This window comes from Condylura cristata, unplaced genomic scaffold (genome assembly GCF_000260355.1).
Source record: "Condylura cristata isolate star-nosed mole 26May11 unplaced genomic scaffold, ConCri1.0 scaffold00005, whole genome shotgun sequence".
In the NCBI taxonomy this organism is placed as follows: Eukaryota; Metazoa; Chordata; class Mammalia; order Eulipotyphla; family Talpidae; genus Condylura; species Condylura cristata.
Genome location: NW_004567106.1, coordinates 58,315,140 through 58,326,606, shown reverse-complemented (window position 1 = coordinate 58,326,606; position 11,467 = coordinate 58,315,140). Strand labels below are relative to the sequence as shown.

At 46.0% G+C, this 11,467-nt stretch overlaps 1 protein-coding gene across 1 annotated transcript in view; it reads right to left on the bottom strand.

Annotated features, from left to right (window-relative positions):
* The window catches only part of SND1 (staphylococcal nuclease and tudor domain containing 1), a 381,281-nt gene extending 370,908 nt beyond the window's left edge, over positions 1-10,373 (bottom strand). Inside the window, exon 1 of the mRNA XM_004677002.2 lies at positions 10,073-10,373. Coding sequence (XP_004677059.1) covers positions 10,073-10,150 — 78 coding nt within the window. The 5' untranslated portion in view covers positions 10,151-10,373. The remainder of the gene's footprint in view (positions 1-10,072) is intronic.
* Between the last annotated feature and the right edge of the window lie 1,094 nt (positions 10,374-11,467).

Below are 11,467 nucleotides of genomic sequence, written 5' to 3'. Positions count from 1 at the left end.
TGAGGCTGGGTGCCAGGGGCAGACAGGGGCAGGCGGGAATTGAACTCATGCAGAAGTGGCTTTAGCTTCTCAGTGCAGTGCTTTAACCCACTGCGCCACCAGGGAGGGCCTTAAAATAGTATTTCAATAGAAAAAGCAGCTGATTGACAAAAAAGATTTTCACACCAAATAAAAGCAGAGGTAGTATTCCAATTTGCTAAAACCATGGTGGGTGGGGGCAAAGGGGCACACATCCTCTGAGGAAACTCAGCTAACCATTTAGAGCGCTGGGTCAGCACTGGACAAAAAGGCTGCTAACAACTTCCCCTGGTTCAAATTCTCCAAGTAACACAGGATGTGGCCATACCACGTACCAGCCCGCCTTATCCCAAAGAACAGGTGGAGGGGTGAAGAAACCTTTCACCCGCTCACATGAGGTTGCTTCTCCCCTCTTTACATCATCAATAGTTAGTTACACACTCATGAGTCATGGAGCGTTCTAGAGCCAAGGAAACCAAGTGAGGCCAAAGCCTACAGAGCTTATTTATTCTACCTTTAAGTGAAGACATCACCTGGGGGCTTTCGAGCAGTTAAGTAGTTCTCTGATGATCCCCAAATGCTGGACTCTGCCCTCCAGACAAAAGACAAAGTGGTTTCTAAAGCTACTCTGACTGGAGATACAGACTACCAAAGATGAAGTGATTCAATAAGTAAGGAGATGGGAAGCTATATTATGCCCAGAATTTTAATCTGAGATGAAACTGACAAGGAACACACAGGTGACATGTAAGTAAAGCCCCCCCTACAATGACCAAAAATAAGTGGAGTACTAAAAGGTATCAATCACTGGACTTCTAGGAATCTATCTTTAGGAAATGCCAACTCAAGAACACAGAGATGTAGAAAAGAACACACAGGCAGCTTCCCATGTTTAGAATGGCAAAACCCCAAAACGCCTATATCAATAACAGGAAAAATAAAAAAGATAATAAAAAAGATAAGCAAATACACCCTAAGTCTGGAATGCTTCTCTTCTCCATCATTAAAGGATGAGGGGGATCTGTAACTATGACGGACTACATGACAATAGGTTAAAAAGAGAAAGTTGCAGGATGCATTATTATGACTGCATTTGTGTCTTTGAAAAAAATGAATATTTTGGAGATACAATTACTTATGGGAATAACAAATACAGAAAATTGTTGCAGTAAGGAGGGCTGTGGGAGAAGAGGTTTTGTATTTAATTTTGCATACTTTGGGCCCTCCCTGGTGGTGCAACAGGTTAAAACACAGCACTAAGAAGCTATCGCAGCCACTACAGCACGAGTTTGAACCCTGGCCAGGGAGGTGACCCACATGATGTGGCAGATTTCTTCTGGCCGGCCCGCTGCGCCCCTCAGCAGTGTATTTCAGTAAGTCCTCCTGTTCTGCTCCCCACTCTGTCTCTGGTGAATCCTCTCACCCCCACACCTCTGGCCTGTACCCCAGTTCTGTATGCATAAATTAAAAAAAATAATTTCACATATTTCTATACTGCTTGAAATTGTATAAGCAACTTGTTAAGTCCAAAATGAAATATCAATGATTATTAACTTACTAATACTGGGTGGCAATCACTTGAACATTTTAAAGGAACTCAAGATGATATAGAAAACCATTCAGCAAAATAAATAAAAGCTACAGAGAGATGCAAGTGTGACCCTGAATCACAGGACCTCGAAGACTTGAGAATTACAAGAAAATCTTATCTCCCTGTTAGATAAGCCAGAGAATGAAAAGTAAACAAAGACCACCAATGATGTCATTTTGGATTTTACAGTTGTTGTGGTCAAGAATAGGACTCAGAAACAAGAAACAAGATATAGACAGACAACAAAACCAAAAAGCTGAAGTGTGTGGCTCCTGAGGATAAGAGCAGAAAGTGAGGAGGAGAGACTTCATGCTTGTAGATAACACTACACTTCCGCCGAAAGAATATGCCAAGTTATTGGTGCCAGATTACAGGAAGATCTTGGGAATCTATGCAAATGAAGGAAAAGTGGCAGATGAGTGTTAAAATGAGCATATGGCCTATAACAGGCACATAAAACAGTAACTTCTCAGTTGTCAGTTATGACCCAAGAATAGGATGTCAGAGTCACTGTAAATGGACGCCTGAGGATATCGATCCAGTATTGATCGATTAAAGCAAAGTGTCCTGGGAACAATCAAGATAAGTGTGGAAAAGACAGTGAGTCAGAAACCACTATCCTCCCCTCATAAAATATTCTGGTGCACCCACCCTGAGGGACAAATACTTCTTTTGTCCTACATGTCCTGCCTCTCCAACTGCATACAGAACAGAAGTTAACCAAGATCAGTGGGTCTCAAACACGCGCCCAAGAATCAGTCTCAAAATGTACTTTTCAGAATAACCTAAAAGTAACTTAAAAAAAAATTTTCCTCTGAAAGACCTCCTTGGTGGATCTGATGGAAGCACTTAGGAAACATTAGGCATTTCTTTCTTAATCTACTCACAGCAGTGATTTAAGAAGCCCCACATAAAAGAATAAACTCAAACCATGTGAGGAACTACAAGATGGTTCCTTTATTTACACATTAAGTGGAAGTAGAAAAGATCTGAAAGACACTAAGAGTGAGCTGAAGGATGAAGCTCTGGCCTCAAGGCATGGAAAGCAGAGTTCAGCACCCTCTATCTGGCCAGATTCCCCCGTCAAGAGCAGGGCCAGAAGAAACCCTGCCCACGCTACAAGTTCCCAGAGTACACCCTCCTCACCTCCACCCTTCCCAAGCAAGATCTGCTGCCCTAGGAGACCGCCAAGGTGCTCGGAAGTGCATGAATAAAACCCACCTCATGATGTTCCCTCTGGGTCTCAAGCAACTACTCCAGAATAGCTTGATGCCATCATGACGCCAGGAAGCTGTGTGGCTGCCCACCCTCCACCCCTCCCCCAGCCAATCACTTAGTTTATTTCAAATTCTAACTCCCTGGTCTTCCACACTAGAAATCTTTATTTCAACTTACCCAATGCCTCCCCCCAGAACAAGCAATCAAAACAGAAAACATGTTTCGTGTAGGATAGCAGCAATTCAAACTGAAGTCTACTGATGAAGGTACGAGACTTCTCAGCTTTACTTCCTCATACCTGAGACAAGCAATAAAGGGTTTCTTCCATAATCACAGCCTTTTTGGGAGTAAAGGGGGCTTACAGATGATGAATCCAATCACTTCATTTAAGAGAAAAGGAAAGCATTTAGAGGTGAAACCCAATCACCCGGAGGGAAAACTTGAATCCCCCGAATCCTGGACAAATGATCCCGCTTCTCTGCCAGGTCGCTTCCTGGGACAATGTTAACATACTAGGTTGGCTCACTAGGACTCCAGTCTCACTCCCCGGTTACATGGGAAGTTAGTGCTACAAGGCCAGCCGACTACGTCCTACATCAAGAGAACTAATGCACCTCAAAATGGGGTACAGAGATGGCACCTTAAGTCACTCAAGCACATGAAAGGAGAAAATGTGCCAGGCAGATCTGTATCCTGGTTGGATATCTCCAAAGTGCCACCTGAAAATGTCATCTGAATTTTCATTAGGCTTATTTTCACTGTAAGTCACTTAACTTCCTAATTCTTAAAAAATGGTAACTGAAACTACTGTTCTTTTTTTCTTAAACATTAGAGCTAAGTGAGAAAAATATAACATTAATTTGTCATACTGAGACTAAGTGAAATTCTACAACAACCCATCTGCATCAAATGTTCACAACCTGTGATTCTGCATCAATTTCTGCTGTAAAAACAAAAAACATATGTCAGTCTCTCAAGAGAGGAATAGCAACAGTAACTGGGTATGGATAGGTCTCCCTGGAAAAAGTCAGGGGAAAGCCACATAAGAGATGAACCCCTTTACTTCACTCCTTGGAATTTCTTGCCACGGGAAAGAATTTCCCACAGTATTTAGCTATGTTCTTTCTTAGAGAGAAGAAAAAAATAAATAAATCCAAAGACCAAACCTCAAAGGCTCTATCTGCTGCACCCCCATCGAGCACCCTAGCTCCCAGCCAGATAGCTGGCCCATGCTGAGAAGTGTGTGCGTGACAGGCCTGAGCGCCTCCTGGGCTCAAACCTGGCCAGTTGTCTCTTTTTGACTTACCAGTGGAAACTGAAACTTTCGCTTATTTCCCAAATTTCATTCTCCAAGTAAATTAGGGCACAGACTCTGCAAATTATTATCCTTATTACCAGCCCTGACCACTGCTCAGCCTCAGAAGTCCTGCTCAGGTTCACAAGTCATGCTGTGCACAGGCTAGTTCCTGGCTGCCCATTAGTTCAAGCTCAGAAGCTTGTTACTCGCTTCCACCAACATTGTTGGCTAAAGCTTGCCAAGCTGCCAGAGGCCAGAGCGACAATAAACGCTCAGCAGAAATAAAGCACCAACAGAAGTACTGACACTGACAAGTCCTAGATGCTATTGAATTCCACTGGGTCTGCTCCTGGCATTTGTATTTTGAACCAAGCCCCTACCAGTGAAAGGCAGTGACCTTGGGAATATACAGGACTGGCTGAGAAGTCCAAAAATTCTTAGCCTTGATCCTATAAGTAACATGAATGTGAGCAAGCACTTTTTATTAACCTCCCACTGTCTACAATTACTCAGTGGTCTTAATGTCAGCTATTAATCCGGCCAGGGTATCAGAACACCGCCTTCCTGCCTTTTATCATCCTTAAACATACACATTAATAGCATAAGTTAAACCCATTCACTTATGTGTAATACTGAACTTGAAGAAACTGCAGAGCTACTATAAAAATACTGAAAAGGCCTCTGGTGGCCTTAGGGTTAAGTCTCAGTGCTATCACCCCATGGCCTGAGTTCGATTCCCAGCCAAGGAGGTAACCCACAGAAGGTGCAGCTGGCCTCTTCTGTCTCTCCTGCTACTCCCCTCAGCCATTTAGTTCAGTAAATCCACCTGTCCTGCTCCCCACTCTGTATCTGGTAAATCCTCTCACCCTCTGCACCCCTGGTCTACACTCCAGTTCTATGCAAAAAAAAAAAAAAAAACTCACAAGGCTTTCCTTGAAAAGTATCCTCTCTGGAAGAGACATTTTTGTTTTTACCACATAGCTTATAACAGGATGTTCAGACAAGTACCAGAAGGAAACAGACCATTCATATTGATAAGGTTGAATAGCTAGTCAATTTATTATAATAATAAGCAAAATCATAAAGGAGACTAGTATGATTCATAATACAAAATCATTTTATGGTAATTTGGTGATTGCCTGATGAGTAAGAATGTTTTATGAACAGGAGCCTTCTGGTAGCCTCAAGGTTGTCTCAGCACTATCACCTCCAGAGCCTGAGTTTGATCCCCAGCCAGGGAGCTGACCCACATAGCACAGCAGACCTCTCCTGTCCTGCTCCCCTCAGCAGTGTATTTCAGTGAATCTGCCTGTTTGCTCCCCACTGTCTCTGGTGAATCCTCACCCCCATACCTCATTTCTTCTATGCAAAAAAAAAAAAAAAAATACTGAAGATAATCATCAATGAAGATCCTGGGGTCTTTGCACTGCTGTTCCCTATGCAAGGAACACTTTCCCCATAGTTGGTTCTTTGGTTGTCTGATGGCTCTCAGACAACCGCTGGGAGAAGTCTTTCCCAAGCACCCCATCTATAGCAATCAGTCCCCCCCACATCCCCAGCCACGCTATCCCTCTCCCCTACCTGAAATTACTATCCTATATTCTCATGAGCATTTCTTGTTTCCTTGTTTTTGTAGACTTTATCCAAGAACCACAAGGACAGAGATCTAACCTCCTTTATTACCACTTTTCTCCACTCCCCAAGCAGTGCTTGGGACACACAGCAGATGACCCAGAAATATCTGGTCAAGAAAGGCAGTATGATCGTTCATCAGTCGACATCATTAGTACCTGGCAGAAGTCACTGTTAGCTTAACTAGTCAGATGAATACTTTATCTTCACACAGACAAAAAAATAACAGAAAACCTTCAACTATAGTAAAAACTTTGTTTTTGTTGACTTACCATGGTGCATGAAAGCTACCATGCTTAATCGTGAGAACGTGGCCGTAGGGGAAAGACTTTCATTCTTTCTACCTACTCCTTGCCTACCAAGTAGATACTGTTCTTCAGCAACCTTGTCCCTTTGAGTAGCATAAGGGCATCTGAATAGGAAAGGTTTTTCTACTTTCACAGCCCACGTGAGGTTAAGTACATGCAGTAAGATTCTGGCCAGCAGTCGACCACTCTGTCCCGTCCCCCACCCCCCAACTCTGGAAAGACAGACTTCTCAGTTCAAAAGAAACATTCAGTTGCAACCAACCACATGAGGTGGCGCCCCCTACCGGCCACACAGTGGAAGCCTAGGTCCCGGCTTCCCAACAGTCTACAGCACAACTCCTCTTGCAGGGGGCCATCAAGGGCCGGCTCCTCTAGCTGCCTCTGGCCTTACATGCTTAGTGAGAATTGTGGCTCTCACCCTAGGACCAAAGGATGGCAGAGCGTCCCTTTTCTCCTTCAGAGAAAATGGGATGGGGTCAAAGGGGAACTGAAATTCCTCCCACTGGCCTTCCGACAAGACAAGACGTGCTGCGTCTGATAAGCACAGGAGAGTCCAGAGTTGTGGCCAATTTATTCTGTTATAATGAAAGCAGCCTAGGTGTCCCTGCTTTTAAAAAAGCACCAAGTCAGATGGAAAGGCAAAGAGAAAGATATAGGAAAGGGATCCAGGCCCCAATTTATTCTGTCAATAAAAATGGAAAATAGCCACCTCTAGGTAGCTGCTAAGGAAGCAGGCTGAATTTTTTACTAAGTAGCATAAGTCTCCAATCTTGTCTATTTAACATCTGCTGACAACATTCTACTGCAGCTAAGGAAGGTCTAGCAAATTATCCAAAGACACCTTGTGCTTGAATCCTTCAAGGATTTTGAGAAAATAATAACTGACAGTGACATTTACTTTTCCAGGTTATATTTTGTCTACCCACACACTTGCCAGTCTCATTCCAACTCAGAAAATATAAATCCACCTTTAGTTTTTCCATCATACTTTCTGCCTTTCACTAATAGAACAGATCCGAAATGTTTGTGCAACTTACTGCCCACTTCCTCCCTAAACACCTTCCAGAACCAACTCTGTCCCTTTGCTCCCACTCTTAGTAGCAGACACAGCCTCTCCAATTACTGTCATTTTTAAAAACTCGTCAAATGCAAAGATTTCCCTACCAACCCCCCCCCCCCGGGATTGCAAGGCAAAGACCATAAGAAACCTGCACCTTCTGTGGCCCACAACTCATTCTTTTGCCAAAAAAAGAGAAAGAACAACTGCTCTTCACTGAGCAAACCTCAACCCTAGATCATATAAGGCCTTCAGGTTTAAGGACTAGCCAGGGTTCCATTCTCTGCCTCTCTCCCAAAAGACAGAGGAGGGGAGGGGTGTGAGAGGATTCACCAGAGACAGAGTGGGAAACAGAACAGGCAGATCTATTGAAATATCCTGCTAAGGGGAGAAGTGGGTGAAGACAGAAGAAATCTGCTGCTGTGCCAGGTGGGTCAGGTTCCTGGCAGAGGATCGAACTTGTGCTGCAGTGGTTGTGGATAGCTTCATAATGCTGTGTCTTAACCCCTTGTGCCACCAGGGAGGCCCTGTGTGACTGCTTTCTTAGTTGTCAAACTCCTTCTAACTGTCCTATCACAGAGTTCCATCTTCCACTGTAGAGGGCTTATAAAGCAGTTCCAAGTACCCTTGAAAACAATTACTCTCCAGGAAAATACAACTTTGCTTAGCAGAAGAGCTTCACACAGAGCAATTTGCCAGTGGTCGATTTTTCATTCCAGACAAGGCTTCTAAGTCTGGCACAAATCTGCCTGCAGTTCATAGGCTTCCCTCCCCTAATCCCTGCCTGGAACTCAACCCACTCAGCCCCTGCAGTTTGGGCACCAAAAAGCAACAGTACAGACCATTTAATCACTGAATTTTAAAAACTGCCTTCCAGTCTCCTGTGCTTCTTCCACACCACACTCCTAAGGCACCATGACTATGAGCACCAGAAGTCACTTACCACAATAGCAGCTCCCAGGCAAGAAAAGGAGGAACGGCTCATCTTCCCTCACCTCAATTACAGTCGGCTTCACTTTCCTGCAATTTTGCTGCCTCACATCACGGCCCCGCCCGCCACATTGTAAATTCATACCCTGCAGTCAGAGGCATGGGGCATGATCCTTAATAGTATATAGTATATATATATATATTTTCTGTCAGAGAGGCCTGGGTTCAAATCCCAACTCTGCCTCTTATTGCCAATAAAAAAGTAACTTAGGTAAACTACTAATTCTTTCAAAACCTTACACATATCTGTAAAGTGCAGCCCATAATCTTACCTGTTAGGTGTTACAAATGAGATCATATAGGCTGAATACTCAGCACAAGACTTGACCCTTAATAAGCTAGTGATTGTCAATATTCATTAACCATGCAGGTAACAGGCATATATGGTCAGCTCATAGGCTCCAGAGGCCCTGAAAACCTCAACATTAGTAGAAGCAAGACTATGTTTGGCCTCATTCCATAAATATGGACGGGGTGTTTAAACAAACACTGTAACCGAGCAAAGGAAAACTCAGAAAGAGCCACTCAGTAATTCCTATCCCTCCACCAAACTGCCAAATGATGACCTGTTCCTATAGTGAAGGAAGGAACAGACCAATATAAAGGCTAATTTCGAGACAATCCTTTTGTAGGTCAGGTCAATATTTAAAGAATGGAGAAATGTGGACCTTGGAAATGCCTTTTCACTCAGCTTTTGAAGAATTCTAACTCTTCGTTTACATATAAACAAAAGGGAAAGTAATACTGAAAGCCCTAGGCATCTCTGCCAGAGGCAGAATATCACCTAAGTAATGAATACAACAGAAGGGGGGTGGGGCGTTCTTAAAATCTAATGTCCTCGGGCCTGCGCACACATGCATAAGAATATTTTTACTCCTGTAAAAGACAAGACCCAAGAAAATAGAATGTTAATTAAACTTTCCATAACAGCAAAAACTAAGGCATTTTATTATTTGCTGTTCCAGATGGAAATGAGAATTGCAGTCTGAAATTAAACCTGGAAGTTTATTTATGGTCATCACAACCAGAGAATCTGTTAACAACTAAGAAGTGACAGGTTCTAAGATTTGGGAAGGTCCGGGGGAGGAAAAAGCCAGGTGATACGTGGGAAAGAGAATTTAGCCTACAACATCATTTGAAGCTGGGAGTAAAATTTTTTTAATGAAACTTACAAGGCTTTAAAGTTAAAATGAGTGTAGGTAATAAGAGTATAAAAGAGGCAGAATTTACAGTGTTCGAACCCTGAAGGGGAATCAGAATACTTCAACTCTTTTCCTGGCACTAAGCCAAACCGCCATGTGACTTTAGGCAAGTCACTGGCCCTCTTCAAACTCCTTATCTAGAAGGGGTAAGGTCACAAAGATTGCCGAGAGTCCTACCGGTCTAACATTTTATGGGTCAGATGGAGGAAGAGTACAAATAGTATGAGTTCTTAGGACTTACAGACACACAAGAGGTGGAGAAAGAGGAGGGTCAGTGAGCGAGAAAACTTGGAAGTAACTGAGCGTCGGTGTTAACAGAAAAACTTCAAGATGGCCAAGTACTCCTAGAGTTCCAGGGAAGAGCGGATGTCAGGATCTCGAAAAACTGCAAACTGCTCAGCAGATGTCAAAATGGACAGGAAGGCGGGGGCAATGGGAGAGCGTTATCAATGAATTATCCCCGTTAATCAATCAGTGATTGATCTATGCTGGTAAACGGCCAGGAGACCTGAGTGTCGTGAGCCCGGGAATCACTGTGACCCCTGAGGCAAGGGTGTCCAGGGGGCAAAGCACCAAGGGGCGTCCGTGTCGAGAGTTCCGGCTGGGGACTGGATTCCGAGAATCGGTGAAAGTGAGGAAGGGGACAGAGGAAAGGCGATCTGGGAGACCATGCAGGCTGGCGGGAGGGGAAGAGAAGTCAGCGCCAGACTCCCGCCCGGAGGCGGGCGGTGGAGTCGGTGTCCGGGGCCCCGCTCTCACCATCTTGACGATGCCCCGCTGCACGGTGGGGACCGCAGGTCCCCCGGAGGAGCCGCCGCTCTGCGCGGAGGAGGCCATGTGTGGAGACAGAAAGGCAGTGAGTAAGGCGGCAGGCCGACTCGGAGGTGTCAGTGGGTGCCGGTGTTGGTGAGAGGCGCGGCGATGAGCGGGCAGGCGACAGGCTGCGGGCGATGGACTGGACCGACGCGCCGGGCGCTCACCAGAGCAGCAGCGGGTCTACGATCGAAAGAGGAGACGCGATCGCCGCCGCCGCCACACGTTCTACTCGCCGCGCAAGCGTGCCAGAGCGCCACCTCCCTCCGGCCAATTAGCGCCCAGAACCCGCCGGACCTCAAGCCAATAGGCACCCTGCTCACGCAGCCCCGCCCCTTGGTCCCAAAACGGGTGAAGAGCTCCAGGAAGCGCTGGAAGAGCTGATTTGCGGTGACAGGCTAAGTGTGAGGCGGGACTTCCGGGGCAGCTGTAGTAGGTAGTGTCGGGAGGTGTAGTGGGAAGGAAAGGACACGTCAGCATCTGGCCGCGGGGCGCGGGGGGCCATGGGAGCCCCGGGGGCGGGGCCAGCCGCGCCCTCCGGTCTGGACCCGCCCGTCGCGCCCCGCCCCGCGACGAGCCTGGCAACCCACGTGGACGCCGGTATTCCTTGGGGGCGCCGGGTTGCTGGGATCCTGGAGTTGGCCAGCTGAATGTTGCAGATCTCAAGTTTACCCGCTGCACACTTCCGACATTTTACCTCAACTAAAAGTGTGGGCAGAATTTGGGAAAGTCTGAGCGGAGTGAAAGCTACCGACGTTGGCTGCCGCGAGGAACACGCGCTACTCGTAGTCCAGAGTGTATCGCTCTTTTCATCGTGCCGCCCGGTGTCTCGCGCTTGCGGGGCGATTGGTTCAATATTTGTGAATGGAAGGGATACATCTCTCTTAGGGGTTGGCCTGTCCCGTCCGCAGGAGAAAGTGACTCGCTCTTGGGGATCTTCCCAGGTGCTCCAGGGAAGTAGGGAAAGCGTCGCTACACGATTTTCCTGGGCAGCTGGGAGGCAGCCCCTGACCTAGCGTGATGGGGTCCGCCTCCCTCGACCCAGGTCGCGTCCCCTCAACTAGCCCTACTCTCGAATAGGCGAGGAGCTGGGAACAGGGTCATGCAAATGTTTAAGTTAAAATGTATAGGCAATTCATATTCTTCGGATGCCCACTACGTGGAGCCAAGGATCTTAAATATTTTGCCTTTTAATCTTAATCTTAAAACCTGCCTGCCTTTACACTGCGAACACCATTTCCCCTGCAGCCCTGTGGAAAATTTGTTTGCTTATTCTCCTTCACAAACCCAGAGTTGAGTTTTGGGGTCAGCATCTTTCCTCGATCCCCAGTGCCCCTTCTA